The 20,539-nt window shown below is 56.1% G+C and overlaps 1 protein-coding gene and 2 long non-coding RNA genes across 7 annotated transcripts in view; 2 read left to right on the top strand and 1 right to left on the bottom strand.

Annotated features, from left to right (window-relative positions):
• Window positions 1–15,593, top strand: part of LOC134559022 (uncharacterized) — a 54,922-nt gene extending 39,329 nt beyond the window's left edge. The window contains exons 6-7 of one of the 3 annotated variants that reach the window (XR_010082442.1): window positions 3,353–3,453; window positions 10,871–15,593. This is a non-coding gene — a long non-coding RNA (uncharacterized LOC134559022). Of the gene's footprint in view, window positions 1–3,352; window positions 3,454–7,920; window positions 10,553–10,870 lie in introns of those variants that run through there. The other 2 variants (XR_010082440.1, XR_010082441.1) reach the window with 2 other exon arrangements.
• Window positions 326–20,417, bottom strand: FGF1 (fibroblast growth factor 1). 3 transcript variants are annotated; one of them, XR_010082439.1, is made up of 5 exons: window positions 17,299–17,420; window positions 5,348–5,530; window positions 2,120–2,223; window positions 1,055–1,465; window positions 326–810 (listed from the first exon to the last, which is right to left on the bottom strand). XR_010082439.1 is itself a non-coding variant. In XM_063413469.1 (4 exons), exons 2-4 carry the CDS (start codon window positions 5,514–5,516, stop codon window positions 1,271–1,273), a joined length of 468 nt encoding a protein of 155 aa, XP_063269539.1. In that variant the 5' UTR covers window positions 5,517–5,530; window positions 19,906–20,417; the 3' UTR covers window positions 1,051–1,270. The 3 variants fall into 3 exon arrangements, 2 of the variants coding, with proteins under 2 accessions (XP_063269539.1, XP_063269538.1); XM_063413469.1 differs by lacking the exons at window positions 326–810; window positions 17,299–17,420 and adding an exon at window positions 19,906–20,417 and having other exon boundaries at window positions 1,051–1,465; XM_063413468.1 differs by lacking the exon at window positions 326–810 and having other exon boundaries at window positions 1,051–1,465.
• LOC134559023 (uncharacterized) lies at window positions 656–1,165 on the top strand. Its single transcript, XR_010082443.1, has 3 exons — window positions 656–758; window positions 876–944; window positions 1,033–1,165. It is a non-coding gene; the product is annotated as an uncharacterized LOC134559023 (long non-coding RNA).
• Window positions 20,418–20,539: the final 122 nt, after the last annotated feature.

The following is a 20,539-nucleotide window of genomic DNA, read 5'->3' on the forward strand; positions in this document are numbered from 1 at the left end:
TGGTGAGGTTCTCAGCGGGCAGGAGCGGCTCCTGAGCTGCCCTCGAGCTCCTGGGAGATGTGCACTGTGCCAGCAGTGGGAAAACTCAGCTTCACAGGGGGGTTGGGAGCCACAAAGGGGCCTCAGGGCCTTTTGTAGAGCCCTGTTTAGCCAGACAGGAGGCAGTGGGAGGAATCCCTCTGGAATCCCTCTGGGAATGGGTGTGATGCTCTGCCACCCTTGTGCCTCTTGCTGTTGCACACCACAGCCTCACACCAGTCACTGCCACCACCCCATCCTCACCGGGACAGCCTCAAAGTGCCTGGAATTACTTATGAACAGCCTGTGGAAGAGACATATTTACTTAATAAATAAATACAAATAACATATGGCAGGTACTAGCATGGAATACACACTATTGATGTTGTGAGGGAGGCCAAGGGCTGAGGCTGGAGCTTTGCCTAGTTCAGCTGAACATGCCCAGCTGGCACTTGCCAGGCTGGCCCTGGCTAACAGGACTGATGGGGCAACCTGGAATTGCTCGGGGGCGTGTCAGAAGCTGCACACCTGCATGGATGAATGTACTAACACACAGTTTCCAGGGAGGCTTTGCCTTGCAGTGCCTGGGGACACAAAGTGTGCGCTTCTCTGGGAACCGGAGTGACCCTCGGGCACATTTCTGCAACGTAGTCATGGCACACACAGACACACAGCTGAGGGTCATGGGACACACAGACACACAGCTGAGGGTCATGGGACACACAGACACACAGCTGAGGGTCATGGCACACACAGACACACAGCTGAGGGCCATGGCACACACAGACACAGCTGAGGGTCATGGCACACATGGGCACATGGCTGAAGGTCATGGCACACACAGACACACAGCCAAGGTCATGGCACAGACAGACACACAGCTGAGGGTCATGGCACACATGGCACACACAGACACACAGCTGAGGGTCATGGCACACATGGGCACATGGCTGAAGGTCATGGCACACACAGACACACAGCCAAGGTCATGGCACAGACAGACACACAGCCAAGGTCATGGCACACACAGACACACAGCTGAGGGCAGGAGGAGATGGGGCCCCGTGGACCTCGGGGAGGGTGTCAGGGCTCGTCCCCTCATCTCTGCAAAGCTTCCTGCAGAGCAAAGGGGCTCTGCGTTGGCTGGGTTTGGCAAAACCTTGACCTAAAGCTCGGAGCTCTGCTGAGCTCTAGGGAGGCAGCAGCAGGTGGGTTTGGGATTTGGGGTCCTCTCTGAGCTTCGGGGCAGGCCTCAGTCGGCTGAGACGGGCAGGGGCAGGAAGAGGATCGCCTTCTGGCCATAGTGAGTCCGCGGGCCCAGCTTGCTGTTCCCGTTCTTCTTCAGCCCCACAAACCAGTTCTTGTCCGCGTGCATTTTGGACACGTAGGTGTTGTAGTGGTTTTCTTCGAGCCTTTCCAGGAACAGACACTCCTCACCCAGTAACTGCTGCAAGAGAGCCCGGGGAGGGACAGTGAGCTGGGCAGTGCGGTGGGGATGGGCATGTTCCTGACAATCCCAGCTCCCCTCTAAGATGCCATCCAGCCCCTCCTCTGAGATTTCCACACCTCAGTAAAGCTCAGATTTAAACTGTGGGGTAGGTGGCCTTGATTTTCTCCACTGGGCCACTCCTGTAGCAAGGTGTCTGTGACCTGAGAGTTTTAATTAGCAGTGCCCAATCAGCTCCGTGCCCCGTGAGCTGCTCCTGGCCCTGGCTCCTGCTCTGGCCCTGGGCTGTGTGGTGGCAGCTGCAGGCTCAGGGCACAGAACCACAATGGTTTGGGCTGGCAGGGACCTCAAAGGCCATCGAGCTGCAGCCCCTTGCCTTGGGCAGGGACACCTACAGCAGGTGGCAGCTGCTGAGGGGCTGCTCCAGGTATAAAACACAACATTTATCATATGTCCAATAGGAAATACCATATTTGTCAGAGGCAGGGCAGTAAACGGCATCATTTGGTAATTTATTTATTTCCCCCCAAAACAGACCCAGATGCAGAGTGGCCGTGCAGCTGCCAGAATCACAAACAGAGCCTAATTATTGCCTGTGGTTTGCATTACTGAGCTGTGGGACTCCTGCAGCCCTGTGCCCCAGGGATCCCTTACCGAGCCGTAGAGCAGCCCGTTGGTGTCCATGGCCAGGTACTGCCCCGACTGCGTGCTCCTGATGTGCACCACCCCCACGCTCTCTGCACTCAGCTGCAGCTGAACTGGGAGCAAAGATAAAACAACAGCAGTGAAAGGAAAATAGGGAAAGGGGGGGAAAAAAGCTGCCAGGAAGGTTAGTGGGGTATTTTGTTGAAGTCTGGCTTATAAAGAGTTTATAGGAAACAGTACAGTGTGTAATAAAAGTGTCTGCTTGTACCCTCTTCTTCAAAGAAATCCCACAGCCATCCTTTAGGAACCAAAGACCAATTTTTCCCTTATTTTACATCAAAGGAAGGACAGCCTTTTGGTTACAATGCTGGAATGGGACACAGGAGATTGGGGTTTTAATTCTGGCTCTAATTTACAAATTTCTCATGTGGTTTGACAAAACACTTAAGGAGTGACATATGAAGAAGTATTTTGAGAGCTAAGCCAGGGATGGGCAGACTGCAGATGCCTACACTGCAAACCCCTGATCCAAAGCATCCCATCCAGCCATCTGCTGCAGCTGGATTTATCCAGTGTGCTGTACATGGAGAATGGGGAAATAGAAAAGGCTGTGGCTGCACAGTGACTTGCAAATTCCATCATTTTCCAGTGATCCTTCCCATCTCATAGGCAGCTTTTTTTTTTCCTAAGATTTATAACAGCAATATTTAGGTTGGTTGGAATGAAGTACGAACGGATGTCTCGGCTCCAGCTCCTTCCTTCCTGTTTATATTTAATTTGTTTATCCTTATTTAGATGAGGTAAAAGGCAATGTTACCTCTTGGCCTGGTGGAACACCCATTGCAGTGAAATCTTTGCTGTAATGGCTCACATTCTTCATTTTTGGCATTTCCTGCTCAGTAAATGATAGTTAATTAGGAAATTGTGTGGGTGCAGGTTTGCAGGAATATTTGGCCCCTGTGCATGCCTGGTTTAGGCTGGGAATGTGCCCTGGGAAAACCCCAGCCCACCTGCATTCCCTGAGGGGCTGCAGACCTGGGAGCTGGCCGAGGAGCAGTCCAGGCAGAAAAGAGGGAAATGGGATGAAAATGATGATACTGTTCCAGAAACTGTCCCCGAGAGAGAGGAGTGAGAGACCCTCCTGCTGCCAGTGGGGACGTTGAGGTTTTTAGTGGAGGGAAGGAGAACAGTGGGTCCAGAGGAAGGAGCTTGTGCACTAAATCCTTACATGTTCTCTTACAGGTCTGTACAGAGATTTCCTTCCATGAAGCGCTGGGATGAAAGCAAGAAAATGGGACTTTTTGTAGAGATGAGCTTCATCCTGGAGAATCTGCAGTGTCCAGGTAAGTTTTCTTTCCATTCCTCAGTGCAAGCTTGGAATGCCCACGTAAAGGATGTGGGAAGTAGATCTTGACATGGGGCTGGACAACAAAGGCTTAGAGAGGGTGACTCCTTCTGCTCTTCTTAGAGATCCTCCCTGATTCTGAGGCCATTTAAGAGATGAATAAGAATTCTTGGTATTTGTCTGGAACCAACTGGGCACGGGCAGTTTGCAGAGCACCGGTGAACGCTGCTGTCCCCACTGGCTTCCCAATGAACCGTGGGTGTTTCTGTGTCCTGTCCCTCCCTGGGGCTGCCAGGTGGCTGTCCCAGCTGGGTGACAGTGTCCCCCAGTGCCAGTGATGGTCTGGGCTGCCCCTCTTGCACAGCAGGCAGTGATGCTGAGCAGCTCCAGCATTTTGCAGGGCCGCGGGTGCTCAGAGCAGGGCACCTCTCATCCAGGCCGCTCTGCTGGCACGCAGCCCTTCCAGGAGTTTCCTCTGTAAATATTAGTGTATTCCCATGTCCCAGTTTATGAGCTGGTTTACAGGAGGTTCCTTTCTGGCAGAGGTTTGCAAACATGTGGCCCAGGCCAGCAGCCAGGGAGGTGTGAGCGTGCTGGGCTGCAGCCCTGCCTGCATCACTGCCCACAGGCACGGCCGTGGGGACACTCCAAGGTGATAGGTTTGATTTCCAGAGGGAAAGGACTGGGTGACAGCACCCATGCTTGAGGTGGGGCACAGGAGTGGGTGCTCACGTCCTTGGTGCCTCCCCATGTCCCAGGAGATGCCATCTTGATCCTGACCTCTCCTGACTCCAGCAAAACCTCTGGAAAATGCTGCAGAGACACTGCCTGAGCTCATACCGCCTCTCCTGGAGTGTCTGTGAGCCCAGGTCTGTCTCCTGCAGATCCTTTGGGTCACCATCCAGCCTTTCCCAGGGGTTTGAGGGTTACAGGCTGGGTTTATTCCTGGCTGGAGGCTGGAGCTGCACACTGTGTTTATCCAGCCGCAGGGAGCTCACCTTCATCCACCCCCCAGCCCTGCCTCGTGCAGGGGAGGCAGCGTTTGTAATTAAAACTCGGCTCTAAACTGCCTGTCATTAAAACAACAATAGCGAGAGGAAAGGCTGACTTTGGGGGCAGAGGCCACATGTGTGTTTGTGGTTTAAAGAAAATAAAAGTGCTTTTCTTAGCACTTTGTAAGGCTGGCCTGGCTCCTCCCAGCCCTTCCTTCTAACGCGATAGGAGCCTGGCAGGTGCCGGCCCCTTTCCAGTAAATGTTCGAGATATGGAGCACCCAGAGGCGGCTGCCAAGAGCCGGGGGAAGAGCCCAGCCCCGCTGCCCTCGGAGCCCTGCAGGGGCTTTGCTGTGTGGACTGTCCAGCTCTCCTGGGCAGAGGGTTAAAAATACCCTGAAGAATTTTTGGTAACGCAAGAGCACAAAAAGCATAAAACTCCCAAGGATTCCTTGGCAGGATAAGCGGTGGGGTCTGCAGACCCTCCCAGCAGAGGTGCAGTGTCCCCGGGCTGGAGCCACCGGGGTCACTGACTGCAGCGATGGGCACAGGGAGGGGACACCCGGGCATGGGTGTCCCCTTAAATCGCTGTGGCACAGGGTGACAACGCACAGACAGCACAGAATTGCAGGTGAAGCTGTGTGTGGGATGCCCTGAGCCCTCCCTGCCAGGGCCAGCTCCCTGCGTGACCCAGCCCTGCTGTGTCCCCTCTGTGCGCCCGCCTGCCACGAGCTGAAGCCACGCCAGATTTAACCCTGCAGATCCCTATTTATACACTTCACATCTACGCTCTGAGAGCACACACACCGCACCTTCCCTGCTCCCCGGGAGGTGAGCTGTCACACAGCCTCACACAGACTGTCCCCAGTGTCCCCAGCCCGGGGAAGGGGCTTTGCTCACTGTGCAGGTCGCTGCGGTCCCTGGTGCCGTCCACGGTGCCGTCGGGCAGGATGCGCAGGAAGTGCCCCCCGTTGCTGCAGTAGAGCAGTTTGGGGCTCCTGTAGCTGCCTCCGGGCAGGTCGAACCTCTCGGTGAGGGCGCTGAAGGTGCTGATCTCCCCCTCGGCCATGGCGCAGGGCCGGGCTGCAAGAGAGGGGACAGCGGGGGTGGCACCGAGTGCTGGGCACACGCTGCTGCTGCCGGGCTTTAAAGGCGGCCAGGAGGGAGGGAGGGAGCCCGGGGGTCGCGGCGGGGACCCGGTGATTCACAGCGCTGTGACACCGCCCGGGTGATGCTCCCCCGGCGGGGGCTCTCTCCCGCCTGGGTGGGGCCGGGCAGGAGCCACTCTGTCCTTTTAATTTTATCACAGTCGATTCTGTTTTCGCTCTCCTTTCTATTGACGTACGTGCTAAAATTACACACTCTGAAAACCAGTTTGAAAAACACCCAGTGTCTGATTGGAACCCACAAGAGGCGGGAAGGGAGCCCAGGTAAGGCTCTCTCTCCACTATTATAACTCTCAAACACAATTATGACCAGGAATTGCAACACCCACTGCATGTCAGGTAGTAAATATTGCTCATCTCTTGGCACTCTGCAGCTCACCTGGCCCAGGAACGCTCATGGAAAAGGTCAGGACACACGTTAGAGGTGGTGGGAGATGAGCAGGGGCCAGGAGCTTTCACTGCCTGGGCTGGGCAGATTTACCCAGACACGGATCAATAGCATATGGAAAATGGGAATTTGGAGTCTAGGATATGCCATGAAACAACCAGCAGCATCTCAGGGCCTAAAGGGGCTCCAAGAGAGCTGGAGAGGGGCTTTGGTGAAGGATCTGGAGTGACAGGATAGGGGGGAATGGTGTCCACTGCCAGAGGGCAGGGATGGATGGGATGTTGGAATAAATCCCTCCCTGTCAGGGTGGGCAGGCCCTGGCACAGGTGCCCAGAGCAGCTGTGGCTGTCCCTGGATCCCTGGCAGTGCCCAAGGCCAGGCTGGACAGGGCTTGGATCAAGCTGGTCTAAAGAAAGATCATACTGAAACCTCATTCTGCTGGAGACTGTGCTGACAATCCATGTGTGAGCAGATGCTGTGCCAAAACATCACCAGGCATCACCAGGCCAATCAAAGGAAGATGCTGTGGATGTTGGAGGCTCAGAAGTGAGAGGTGCTGTCACAGAAGTGCCATTGCAGATGTGGCATCAGGAGATGCCACAGGTGGGGGCAGAGTCCCACGGATATTCCAAGTTCTGTCATGTTTTTAGCCTAGAAACTACATTTAAAATCTCCCACTAATTCATTCTGTGTTTCGTACACAGAAAATTCATGTAGAATTCTGTAGCGCTTGGAGAAAAGTGGATTTATGAACAGAAAAAGACATGGCACAGAATAAACCTAGATACAGGAAATTGCTTTAAATGTCATGTATTCCCACAGCTATATTATGGAAAATATTTTATAGTCACTGTTTATATGTGTTTATAGTTTGTAAAAATGTCTCTTTAGCACTGAGTTGTGCTACTGGTACCTTGGGATGGAGCCAGCACCACGCTGTGTGGGTTTGCTGTGGTGCTTGGAGTGCCCTGGTAGATACTGAGGGTGCCAACTCTGCAACAACACACTCACACACGTGTACACACACAGAGAATCTCTAAACACTCGGCTCAACTCTTTAGTATTTAAAAAATCTGCAAAAGCAGCTGAAAGAAGGAGAAACTACACCTGGAAATGGATGCCAGATGCCTGCAGAGTAAAACCCTCTGGAGGTTGGATTGCTAAAAGCTGAACCCCTGGAGATAAAGACTGTGCCTGTTGGTGAGAGCCCCCAGCCACTGCTCCAGCTCTGCTTTGGACACAGGCTGCAGCCCAGGCCCTCGGGTGCCCCACTGGTCACAGACTGGGATTTTGGGGAGAGTTTTCTGGGGTGGCAGCATAGGCCAGCCCCCACCATTGCCACGAGGCTGGAGATGCAGCCTCAGGAGCTCTGTGGCTCCTGGTGGTTTCCAAAGCAGCTGGTGCCAAATACAGACTCAAAATATTTTTTTTACCCCCATTGTCAGGTGAAATGATTTCTTAGAGTGTCTGGTCCCTACATTTATTTTTCTCTCATCATACTTTTCATGCAGTAGTTCAGTTTCCTTGCCAGCTGCCAGCCTTTCTCTGAAGGAGAGCCCCCAGGTCACCCAGGGTGGCACACAGGGCTCTGGTCCTCCCCTGAGCTTTAATCAAGATCAGCAGCACTGGGTAATTTCCTAGAACCAAAGCTTTTCTTGAACCTTTATCTGAGGGTGAAAGGCACCCAGAAGTCTCCTGGGTTAATGATGGATGGATTGAGAGGCAAACATGCCAGAGCCAAGAGCTCTGAGCAGGATCTCAGCAAATTCTGCAGCCAGCAGGAGTAAGGAGCAGCCTGGATTCTACCCACAGCCACCTCCAGGCCTGAGGGCATCTCCAGACAGCTTGACCAGAGCAGCTCAACTGGAAACAGCTTCATCATCACTTATTTCCTCTCGGGTTATTTTTGCTATTTTTAGGAGGACTCCAGTGCTTGCCAGCTGCCCTGGCTGCCCCAGCAAAGCTCAGTGAACACTTTTCCACTCCTCTTGTCTCCCCGTGCTAAATACTATCGCTGTTCTCAGACTTTATGGCCATGGAGTTGTTCCTCTACAAACACCACCACTCTGGGCCCTGCCATTACACTTTTGGCAGGAAGATGTTAGGTTTTTATGGGAATTAAAAAGCACGAGTGAGAGAGAGAACCCGAACCAAAGACAACATCAAGGGCCTTATTTCTTTGGGTAGAAGCCCAACAATGCTATTAAATAGCTCAAAGCAGAACAGAAAGCCCTCTCAAATATGCAAAGCCGAGAGACACCACACTCCAGTGGTTATTTGGTGCCCCACAGAGAAAGGAAAGTGTTCCAAGAGGAGATTACTGTGAGGGGGGATGGCTGTGCTGGGCGCTGACCCCGCCGCTCGCACCAGGACAGGCATTTGGAGCTGAGGTGGAGCCTGCTGGTCCAGGAGCAGCCGTGTTTGAGGCTCCTCTTTCCTCCAGCTCTGTGTAACAGCCTTGCTGTGCTGCCTGAGAGGAAACCCCACCGAGGATGAGCCCCTGGGAGCTGCACCCAGGGCACTGCTCCAGGACAGCCCCAGCTCCACCCGCGGCATGGGGAGCTGAGGACACACAGCTCTTTCTCCTGGGTGGAGGTGTCAGCACCCCAAAGGACCAGAAATCATTTCTGAAGGTAAAAAAAAGGCTTAAGAAGCGAGTTAAACCTGAATGTTCATCTGATCCAGGTCCTGCTGGGCTGTGCTGGCTGCGCTGTGCTGCTCCCTACAGCTCTGAGGGAGAGGAGCCCAGCTGGAATAGCTGTGAAATTCTGAGAAGTTTGGGGTCGGTTCCAGACTTTATCACCGGCCAAACCAGTGGCTTTGATGTGAAATCCCAGACTCTGTGAGCATCTGACTCCGAGCATCGAGGGCTGGTGGTGCTGCCAGTGTCAGGCAGGCGTGTGAGCTCTGAAATAACAGCACACGCTGGGAGCCACGGGAGGAGAGGGGACCCTCTCTCTGCTTTACAGCTGAGGCAGACTTCATTACACAGCTCTTGTTTGCATGACAAAGGTGGTGTTGATGGAAATGTGGGGGATTCCTAATGGTCCAAAAGTTTTTTGCGTGTCAGAATTGTGAGGAACTATTGTGCCTTTTTTTTTAATAGCTCCTGTGGCACAAATTTCGTGGCCAGCAATAATCAACCCAGAGGTAGCCAGCTAGGGTGAGCTTTTTTTCCTTAGGTGTGAAATACCTGGCTACTGCATGGAGGAAAGCAGAAGTATCTCACCTACTGGGTTAATACCAGATTGCATTGACTCAAATACATCAAGATTGTCCTTGGCTTTGGACACAACCTTTTGTGTAGGGTTGGAAGGAAATGTTCTGCACGGCCTCTGAGTGGCCATGGTGATGAGAAGTGCAGTTAATCACAATTGTCATTTGTCATGATCAGCTAAAGATCACACAGAGCACTCCAGAGATGAGAAGCTGCTGAACCCAGGAGTGTCCTGAGGTTTTGTCCAGCTCCAGTTAATGAGATCAGCGTCTCCTGAACCTGGCCCTGGAGAGTTCAGTGGAAACACTCCAGTTGGTTTCACTTTGGAAAGTGTTATTTTCTCCATTAAAGAAATCCTTTTCTTCCACGACGTGTGACTCAGCTGGGATCAGACAGCATCACCTCCTGAGGGCTCCCTTCCCATTCCCACTGCTCACTGCAGCTACCTGAACAGAGCAGTCACTTCCCAGGCAGCTCAGGCTCTCCAGATGGGAATGGAAAGCACTTACAACAAGTAGAATATTTTTAAGGAATTTGGGCTCTGAATTGCCTTTCCTGGGGTTTCCTGTGGGCTTTGGGGCGATCTGAGATCTACCCAGGCACGTGGAACAAACACCTCTCAGATAAACAGGGATCTGATTCATCTTAACTTTTAGAGAACCATTTCAAGGGATGGATTTCCTCATCCAGGAAAGGATTGAGAGCAAGCAGAGGTTTCCTCACGCTCTGGGTGCTGCAGGAGCAGCTCGGTGGGTCTGGGGTTATCAGCATGGGCAGCCTGCAAGGGCTGCCTCCCCTCCCGAGGGCTGGCAGTGCAAGGCACAGCTCGAATTCCTTGGACTGAACATTCTCTTAGAAGGACCTAATAAATGATTATGCAAAGCATATGATAAATATGTAATAGATCACTCTGAGCATCAGTGGAATGCATTGGCTCATTCCTAGTCTTGTTTATGGCCAGGTGATTTTTATCTCTAGGGATGTGAGTGATCTTATCTCTAGTGATTAACTGCTTAATGAAATATTTATCAGCCAGGTTTTACCCTTTGCAAGTGGAATGTGTCGTGTGAAGTGCGACCAAAAGCATAAAAATCAATTTAACTAATCCCTGCTTGTCACCATCTCCTGCTCTCCACCAGCAAACAGCCATTCCACTCAGTCACACTGGATTTTGGCAGGTAAACCAGAGGGGCTGTAAAGCTGAAACCTCAGCAGTTCCCTGAGTGGGTGTCACTAATGGCTGGTGACCAACACGGGAGGGACGGGGTTAACCCAGCCCTGTGCCCTCAGGGTGCCCAAGGGGAAGCCCCGAGCCCGGTGTGGCTTTTTAGAGCTCAGAGCCCTGAGCCCGGTGTGGCTTTTCAGAGCCCTGAGCCCGGTGTGGCTTTTCAGAGCCCTGAGCCCGGTGTGGCTTTTCAGAGCCCTGAGCCCGGTGTGGCTTTTCAGAGCCCCGAGCCCGGTGTGGCTTTTCAGAGCCCTGAGCCCGGTGTGGCTTTTCAGAGCCCTGAGCAGGGACACCCGGCTGGGACAGCCAGGGCAGCATCCCCCAAGCTGCCGGTGTCCGTGGGGACACAGCAAAACCGGGGCTCCTCCACTTTGTAATTACCTCCCACCCACGGCCCTCTGCCATCCGGTGATTAACTTAATTGCAGTTCCAGCTCCCGGAGCCAGGCCAGCCCCAGAGCAGGAGCCTTGCCAGGAAGGTCTCTGTCCTGCCTGGGTTAGGACCGAGAGCTGGGACACGAGCAGGAGCTGTGGCTGTCTGGGCTGGCGCTGCAGGTGTGGCTGCCCCGCACGCCCACAGATGGACGGACGGACGGATGATACCGAATTACAAACTGCAGCCTCAGAAGTTCCCTCTATGCTCTCAATCCAAGCAGTTCTCTGGCTCTCCTGTTGCACCACGTCCCGTGTGAGCCCTGCAGTCCCACCCCAAGCCAAGCCTCTGCTGTGGCCCTGTTCAGGTGCGTGCCTGTCCCTCTGTCCTGGCCACCCCGGGCCAGCCCTCGCCATCCTCTCAGTGCTCGGACGGGTCCAGCACCGCCCAGGCTGCTGCTGCTGGAGCTGGGGCTGGGGCTGGAGCTGGGAGCAGGAATGCTGCACGAGGAGCAGGAATGCTGCACGAGGAGCAGGAATGCTGCACGAAGAGCAGGAATGCTGCACGAGGAGCAGGAATGCTGCATGAGGAGCAGGAATGCTGCATGAGGAGCAGGAATGCTGCATGAGGAGCAGGAATGCTGCACGAGGAGCAGGAATGCTGCATGAGGAGCAGGAATGCTGCATGAGGAGCAGGAATGCTGCATGAGGAGCAGGAATGCTGCACGGTGTCAGGCAGCGCTTCCTGCAGCCGGCCCTCTGAAGGGTGGCCAAGCCCCGCCGAGGGTTGGCTCCAGCTTCAAAACGGGGATTTGAGTTTGGGTTCAGCCCTTATCCCCTGTCCTGCCCCAGAGAAGCAGAGGATGCTGGAATCGAGGGTTTCATCTCCAGGCCAAGTAAACCCCACATCCATCCTGGTGGTTAACCAGCAGTAGACATAGCATCGCTCAGAAATCCAGCTTCCTGCAGCACAGCCTCAGTCTGGGCTGTTCCAAGGAAAATCACTTGGGTTCTGGGTTCACCAGAAGCTCAGCAGTGATTTACCATGGCAATGTGCAGGGAATTCAGGGTGTTCATCCTGCAGTGTTTGTGTAAGGGTGTACAGCTGCTCTTTTTAACATCTAAGTAAGACTGGCTGGAAGAATCCTGTTCTTAATTCTGTTGCCCAATGTCTTATTTTAAATTCAGTCTCTAGTACCCCTGGATGCTGACTCCTGCTTTTTTCCTCCAAGCTGCCTGAGTAAGGAGCTTAAGCTGTTGCTCAATAACAGTGAGATAAAAGCTTGAGTTAATAATGGCTATTACCAGGAAAATCCTCCAATAAATAATAATTTTCTTATCTGTATGACTTTGGGACTGGAGAAAATGTCTTCCAGTGAAAAGCTGTAGCATGTAGGAGTGGGCAAGGAGTGTTTCAGATGAAAGATCAGAGTAAGGCAAGCTCAGGGCTGAATCTTGTAAATGCAGAACAAAAGTGGAATTAGTGTGGCGAAGTAGTCACTGGAGTAAACTAAGGAGAGCAGCTGTGCACCTCCACCTCTTGTGGTCTGGAGAGCCAGACAGGTCAGTGCCTTGGCCTGTGCTCTTCAGGCAGACTGGGGGGTTCTCAGTTGTGGCAGTGGGTGGCTCTAGAGGCCATGGACACTGAGCTCTGTGTGTCACCCTCAGCTCTGGAGGCCATGGACACCAAGCTCTGTGTGTCACCTCAGCTCTGGAGGCCATGGACACTGAGCTCTGTGTGTCACCTCAGCTCTGGAGGCCATGGACACTGAGCTCTGTGTCACCTCAGCTCTGGAGGCCATGGACACTGAGCTCTGTGTCACCTCAGCTCTGGAGGCCATGGACACCGAGCTCTGTGTCACCTCAGCATTGCTGGGAGTCACTCCTGCGACCTGCCGGACCCCGTGGAAGGTACAGCCCTAGTTCTGCTCCCGCTGTCCCAGACGGGGACACAAAGGGACACCTGTGTCCCTGCAGAGCTGGGCACCTGTTTGTGCCTGCCTGACGTGTGACCACAGCAGCAGGAGCAGGCAGTGCTGCCACACTGCTCCAAGGAAAACACAGCCCTGCCTTGGGTTTCCATTACAGAACCTCAGAGGGAAGGGGGTGTTTTTTGGGTGCTCTTCTGCCCCTTCTCATCTCCGTAAACAACAAAGCACCACAAAGGGCACAGTGCAGGGCAGAAGGCTGCAATTTTAACAAGCTGCTGAGGCTCAGCCCCCGAGGTTTCACCCACGCTGGCTATTTCCAGCTCCCCAGTGGGCAGTCGAGAGCCTTTGTTGTGCCCCGTGTTTCCACAGCTGCTTTAGGGGAAAGCTGTGGGGCCAGGCTGGCCCACAGGGATGCAGCCAAGATCATGGAATCACAGGATGGCTTGGGTTGGAAGGGACCTTACAGCTCATCCAGTGCCACCCCTGGCTGGGATCTGGAGTTCATCTTGGGCCGCCCAGAGCGGGATTTGTCACGGTAAAGATCTCCCCCTCCTGTCTGCCCCGGAGCCAGGATGAGAGCAGAGAAGGGAAACCCCTCCTCAGGCTCCTGCTCTTGTCCCGTGCCCTGAGCATGGGCAGGAAATCTCCGAGTGCAGCTGCGGGGATGTGCCCCAGGCTGGGTGTGCAGGCTGGGGGAGCTGCCTGCCTGACCCCCGGGCTGGGAATGCCCCTGGACCAGCATCCATCAGGGTGGGCAACTGTGCCCCTCACTGGGGTCACTGCCAGGCTGGTGCCACCTTGGAGGGCTGGAACAGACGTGGGGATGTGGCACTTGGGGACATGGGTCAGCGGTGGCCTTGGCAGTGCTGGGAGAATGGTTGGCTCCATGATTTGAGAGGGGTTTTCTAAACTGAACAGCTCTTGGGTTCTGTGATTCTGCAGACATGGGGTCCCTGCACAGATGAGGGCAGGCAAGGCTGCTCTGCAGGTGGGACAGGCAGATTTACCAACCCCGGAGCAGTGACAGATCAGAGACCAAGGCTGACACCCAGATCTAAATTAAGAGCCAGGAGCAAGGACAGACTTTGTGAGCACAGTGGGCCGTGAGTCATGGGTGAACTGTGTGTCCAGACTGCTGTGGGCAGTGGGCAAATCCTTGGGAGGATGGCTCAGGGCAGACAACACCACTCCCACAAGGAGTCTGAAGGGGACAAAAGGGTTTTAGATGCCATGCCATGAGTCAGTGGTACCTGGGCACAGCAGCCAGCCTGCTTCCCACTCCCTGTGAAACCCCTCTCTGCCCTGTCCTCAGGGACAGCTGCCAGGCTTTGATGCTGTGGGCTTGGGAATCTGCCTGTGGGATCCCAGCCTGGCCCTTTCCCCAGCAGCCCTCTCAGTCTGGTGCTTTCCCTGGGAAGGGAGAGAGTTTGGGGGTAGGGAAAGCACAAACAGAAGGGGAAAGGGATTCCTGTGAGCTCACTCAGAGTGGTTCTTCTGAGCTCACTTCTGAGTCAAGACTCAGCAGAATGGTGTTTGTTACCTAATTAAAACAGAGGTCAGGCTTTAAGCTGCACCATGGGTGCATGTTAATGATGCTGTGCTGGGGTTAGTAGAACTTTATTTAGCACTGGCTGTGTATTAGCTGTTCTTGAAGGGAATTCCTAAACATTAACCCTGGCACTGTGCGAGTTTGTCTCAGCCTTTCTGTGCCACCTTCACCAGAAGGAAGTGAAGCCCTTTTGTCATTCAAGGTTTTAGGGAGAAAAGCAGGAGCTGTGGCAGTTTGGCACTGCAGGTGCCAGGTGCAGACTGTCCCTGTCTCCTCAGGGCTGGAGGCCGGAGCTGCCTCGAATCCAGGCATGAGGGACAAGTCCCTGTCCCTTGGTGGGCAGTGTCCCCTGCCCTGTTAAACACTGCCAGACTCTGGGGAGTGTAAAACCTGCAAGGCACCCATTGCTGCTGCAGTGCTCTGCATGGCCCTGGCCTCTGCTTTGGTTCTCCAACAGCTTTAAACCAACAGATTCAGACGGAAACAAGGGAGGAAATAGGAACTGAACTCTGAGTTTGGCACCTTTCAAGCACAGGGGGAGAGGGAGGATTCCTGCATCCACAGCAGAGACCATGGCAAAGCCATTGTGTCTCTCACTGGACTGGTTTTCAACAAATCCTTCTGCAAAGAGATTTTCATTGTGAGGTTTCTGTTTGACAGACAGACCCAGCCAGACCCAGCCTCCAGATAATCCCCAAGAGCTCTGCACTGACAGAAAATGTACACAGGATTCCTAAAAATGCCCCAGCTGTGAGTCAGTGCCCACTGTGCCCTGGAGAGAGAAGTGCTGGTACCCAGGGGCAGCCTGGGGGGTCAGGGCAGCCTTTACCTCCCTGGAATATAATTATTTTTTTCTCAGGGAATATTTACTAAAAGGGTTGTAAGATCCAGTGCAAGTGTTAATGTGTTTTGAGGGCAATAAAGAAGGGGAAAAAAAATGAAGATGGAATAAGCAAGGAAGGCTGAAAAAGAAATGAAGGTTAAAGGTGAGAAGGAGGCTGGAAAATAATTGGAGTCACAAGGTTGGGGAGGAAAAAAATTAAAGGAGTGCAAGAGAAAGAAAAATGTTGATCAGAAGTAAAAACAAGGACAGAAAAAATAGAGGCTGCAAAAGGGTAGAGGGCCAAGAAAGGGTGAGAGGGGGAAAGAAATGCAGAGGCTGAAAAGGGCAGGAGACCAAAATAAAGTGGGAGGCCAAAGGAAAAGCAGAGACAAAAAAAGTGCAGGGTGAACAGGGGTGGGAGGCTGAAGAGGCACAGGAGACATACGGGAAGGTCTGCCCAGAGAGGGGTCTGAAGTTTAATCGGTTCCTCAGGGCTGATAAGGCAGCACAATGTCCAATTGTTCTCCCTGCAGCCCGGGTCAGCCCGGCTTCCCCCGTGCCTGGGATCTGCAGAACACTTTGGCTTTGGGCTGGACAGGGCTCGGCTCTGCCGGGGTCTCCAGCCAGACCCAGAGCTCTGCGAGCCCTCTGGATAAACTTTCCTTCCCAGCTCCACCCCAGCCCAGGGGATGAACTTTTCCTCCCGAGCTCCCTGAATGACTTTGGCCTTCCTCCCACTGCTCAGACCTTGATCTTCCTCCCAGCTGAGGCAGCTCCTCATGCAGCTGGCCCTGGCTCCTTGTCCTTGTTCCCAACCAGCTGAGCCAAAGCCCCATGGCACCCAAACCCCGGCATGGTAGGGACAGGGACAGGGACAGGGACAGGGACAGGGACAGGGACAGGGACCTGCTGCTGTCAGAGGAGACAGGGACAGGGACCTGCTGCTGTCAGGGGGGACAGGGACCTGCTGCTGCCCTGCCAGGGTTTCACCCTTGCTAGATGGCCTGAAGGAGCCAAGAGGCTGCAGGTCCTGGCAAGGGAAGGGGGCGATGGGGACATGTGGCCCCGGGGCCATGCAGAGTCTCAGCCTGACACCTGCACCCCCAGCTGGGGACATTCGAGCCTGCAGAAATCTGTCTTTGTGTTTGGCATCTTTGGTTTGGCTGAGACAGCAGCCCACAACTCAGATCATGTTGGTGATGAGAAATTTTAGCTGTCAGGCCCATCAAGATAATCCTTGTGGTGTTATTTCAGTCATAAATCATGGAATCATCACAGAATGGTTTGAGTTGGAAGGGACCTTAAAGCTCATCCAGTGCCACCCCTGCCATGGGCAGGGACACCTCCCACTGTCCCAGGCTGCTCCATCCCCTGTCCAACCCGGCCTGGGGCACTTCCAGGGATGGGGTATCCCCAATCACACTTAATTGCCCAGAGAAGCTGTGGCTTCCCCAAACATTCTATGGTTCTGTGACTTATTTATTTTGCATCAAAAATGAACCATTTATAGTGCTGTGTCACTGCACAATTTTCCTTTCTGTTTGTTGTTCTGTCTGGGGTTTTTTTTAGTTTGTTTGGTTTGGGTTTTTTTAATGGTCCAAATATTGTGTTTTGCCATTGAAGATGTTTGGGGTTTAGTATATTTGAATTCAAATTCTGACCTGGGCTTCTGCTTCTACCCAGAGCTTCAGGTGAATTTGCAGTAATTTGTCATTCGGAATGATGCTGAGCCACTGAGTCACTCCTCCCTCCCAGGATTTGGGGGCACCTCAGGGTTTTTTTTGGTGGGGATTGTTATAGCGGGGGGAGCAGCACCCTGCCACCCTAAAGCTGTCCCTGGGGAAGGGACCTGCTGCCCGACCCTGCACTTCGGAACCTCCCTCTGCCCCTCACTCTGAGCACCCCGAGGGATCTGTGGAGGTGGCAGAACATCCCCTGGGTATCCGCGGAGCATCCGGAGCCCCCCGAGGGGATCCCAGAGCCTCCGGAGGTGGCAGAACATCCCCTGGGTATCCGCGGAGCATCCGGAGCCCCCCGAGGGAGCCCCAGAGCCTCCCGTGGGAATCCGTGCCGTGGGGTATGTATGAGCATCCCCCGGGTCCCCGGGGGCCGTCAGGGCATCCCGGGGGCTCAGCCCGCGCCTGCTGGCCCCGGGTCCCGCCGCCCCCCGCCCGCACCTACCGGCGGCTGCGCGGCGCTCCCGGCTGCGGCTCCCGAGTGCGCGGGGAGAACCGGGATGGAGCAGGGCCAGCGGGGATGAGGAGGATGAGGAGGAGCTGCCTCGGGGCGGGGGAGCGGCGGAGGATGCGGGGGGAGGAAAAGGGGAGGCTGATGGCGTCCACCCCCGCAGCGGGGCCGGGCACCTGCCCGGGCAGCGCCGTGCGCGGGGCGGCGGCTAAGACAAAACCCCCAGAGCCGGAGCAGCACCGGCCCTCCTGCCCTTCCCCTCTGCCTTCCCTGCGGCGTCTCAGTGCCCTCCGGGAAGGCGGTGACCCCCCTCATCCCGGTCACCCCCGGGCAGTGGGGACGGGGTCCCTGCGCTCCCCACGGGGGTCCCTGCGCTCCCCATGGGGGTCCCTGCGCTCCCCGGGGCAGCTGCCAGAAGGGGCCGGGGCAACCGCAGGGCTGTGCCGGGCACGGCCGCGTTCTCGCTGGCACCGGGAGAGCCTGGCCTTAAAAGCCGAAGCGTTCGGGGAGCGCTGTCAGGCGGATAAAATGCAGCTCCGCGTCCCCGGGGATGGGCGCTGCAGCCTGGTGGCGGTGCTGGCCCTGCCCCAGGGGCTGTGCAGGGCCACCGGCCCCGCTGCGGGCCGGGGTGGGCTCGGGGCTCACGGGGTGGGCTCGGGGCTCACGGGGTGCCGGGGTGGGTGCAGGTTGGGGTGCGGCTGTGCGATGTCGCTGCTGCAGCACTAATGAAGCGCTAATGAAGCGCTAATGAAGCACTGACAGAGCCCGAGCGATGATTTCAGCGCTTGGCCGGGCTCCACGGGCCCTTTGATGTGGTGATGTTTAGGCTGCCTTATCTAAAGCTCGCTCAGAATGGGTTTTTAGTGGCGGCTCACGTGGAGCCGGCGTGTTTGGACAGGCGTTCCGGGCTGGAAATGCCCGGGGCCAGACGTTTGGATAAAACATTCCCGAGGTGACTGTGGTTACAGAGCCTGGCGGGGCAGCTCCTAGCGCTCCCCACAGCGCAGGTGGATTCGGAGCTTTCCGGACATACCAAGATACATTTCCCCCCCCTTTATATTTAAAAATCCCGCCCAAGATTTCCTCTTGCTTTTTCAGAAAATAAAAAATAGATAGAGCAAAACATTCCTGAATCTACCAGAAGAACAGGCCTGGCTTTGCCTCAGGCTCTCCTGGACGAAAGGCATGGGGGTTGTGGGGACGTGAGGAAGATGAGGAAACGCTGGTCCATTTTCTCACTCAGGGGATCATCCCCGTTGTTTCGGAGCTGCGGGGGCTGCCCGTCCCTGCAGCCCAGCCCTCCCCGGCTGCCCTTACCCCCTGGTTGTGGTTGGCACTCCGCAGCCCTGGTGCGGTGCTTTGCAGACGGTGTCCTGCCAAATTCGTGTCCTTTCTGCCTGCCCTGAAGGCTGATGGCCCCGGGACAGAGCCAAGAGCCGGAGCGACGCAGACACAGAGCAAACACGGACTTGGGCAGCGGGGTCTGCGCCGGGCACGAGGGAGAGGAGGCTCGGCCAAAACCCAGAAACCGACAGGGCTGCAGTGAGCCCGGGCCCTGCACCGAGAGCCAGAGGGATGGGGACACTGCAGGGATGGGGACACTGCGGGGATGGGGACACTGCAGGGAAGGGGACACTGCAGGGATGGGGACACTGCGGGGATGGGGACACTGCGGGGATGGGGACACTGCGGGGATGGGGGCACTGCGGGGATGGGGGCACTGCGGGGATGGGGGCATTGCAGGGATGGGGACACTGCAGGGATGGGGACATTGCAGGGATGGGGGCACTGCAGGGATGGGGACACTGCAGGGATGGGGGCACTGCAGGGATGGGGACACTGCAGGGCTGGGGTCTGTTCAGGGCTGGGGGCGCTGCCTTGGCAGCAGCTCGGTCTCCTCCTGCCCTCCCCAGTCCAGGCCTGCCTGGGCAGTGCCAGCAGCACCTGCAGCAGGTGCGTGTGGTATTTCTCAGGCTCTCGGGATGAATTTGGTGGGTGGCTGCCCCTCCTTGGTGAGGAGCCTGCTCCCCGCAGTGCCCCGAGTGCACCCCCGGGCTCTGGGTCCGTCGGTACCTCGCTCCTCCGGGCTGCTCGGAGCACCGTGAATGTTTAACCGCGGAGCTCCGGGGAAGCTGCAGGTGCCTCCCCAGGCACGCAGGCCGTGTCTGAGGGCAGCTGAGCGCCAGCCCCGCTGCCCCAGCCGCTCCTCAGCCCCCAGACCGCGGTCCCACAGCAGAGACGACTTAAGCAAAGCTTTCTGCAGGTTTAGAGCGACACCCACAAGATCCGCCAGTCCTGGGCTCTGGTTCCATCCCTCCTGAAGTGAGATTCCCGGGAGGGCTCAGCGCGCCCCGCTCAGCCCAGTACGAACCGGGAGCAGCAGCGAAGGGGAGAGCCCGGTCCCGCCTGCTGCCGCTCCCTGCCCGGAGCCGGGGCAGAGCAAGGGAACCCCCGCTGCTCCTCAGCACACGCAGACGGAGCTGCCGAGCTTGGCCAGGAATTCAGGAACCAGGAACGTGCTGCAAACCCCGTGGGAAAGGACTGCAAAGCCCCCGGGAATCTGTGACGCTGTGCCGGGGTGGGAAGGGCAGAGGCACTCACCTGAGGAGGGTCGAGGTGTGCAGGGCCGGGCGCTGGGGGCAGCTGGGGGCAGCGCCGCGGACCCGCCCGGAGGTGGGCAGGGATGTGCTGGGGTCACTCCGGCCCTCGCTCCGCCTCCCGGGGCCGGGCAGCCGCTGCCGGGATCGCACCCGGGGCTCTCCGGCACTGGCGGCTGCCCCGGGCCGGGCGGGTCCCGCAGCGCGGCCGGAGCGGGGCGGCCCCGGGGCTGGCGGTGCTCTGCACCCGCACAGCACAAGGAAGTGTGCGTGGAGGATCCTTCACTGGCTATTTTTTTCCTCTCATGTGATCTTGTTTTTGGACGGCTATTTTGGGGCTGGACTCCAGCCCAGGTGAAAGACAAGGATTGAATCCAGCCTCCCCCTTTCCCTGAGGCCCTTCCAGGACCTCTGCCGAGGGACGGAGCAAACCCTGCCACCGCCCGCTGCCACCCCTGCCCGCTGCCCGCCCTCTCCGTGTCCTGCTGCAGAGCCTTTCCGTCCCCTCTGCTCCGGGCAGCCGATGGAAGCCGTGGCGAGCTCACCGCGCCCGGTCACAGCTCCGGTCACCGCTCTGTCCCGCGGTCACCGCTCTGTCCCGCGGTCACCGCTCTGTCCCGCGGTCACCGCTCCCCGGT

The sequence above is a fragment of the Prinia subflava genome, chromosome 16, assembly GCF_021018805.1.
Source record: "Prinia subflava isolate CZ2003 ecotype Zambia chromosome 16, Cam_Psub_1.2, whole genome shotgun sequence".
Taxonomy (NCBI): Eukaryota; Metazoa; Chordata; class Aves; order Passeriformes; family Cisticolidae; genus Prinia; species Prinia subflava.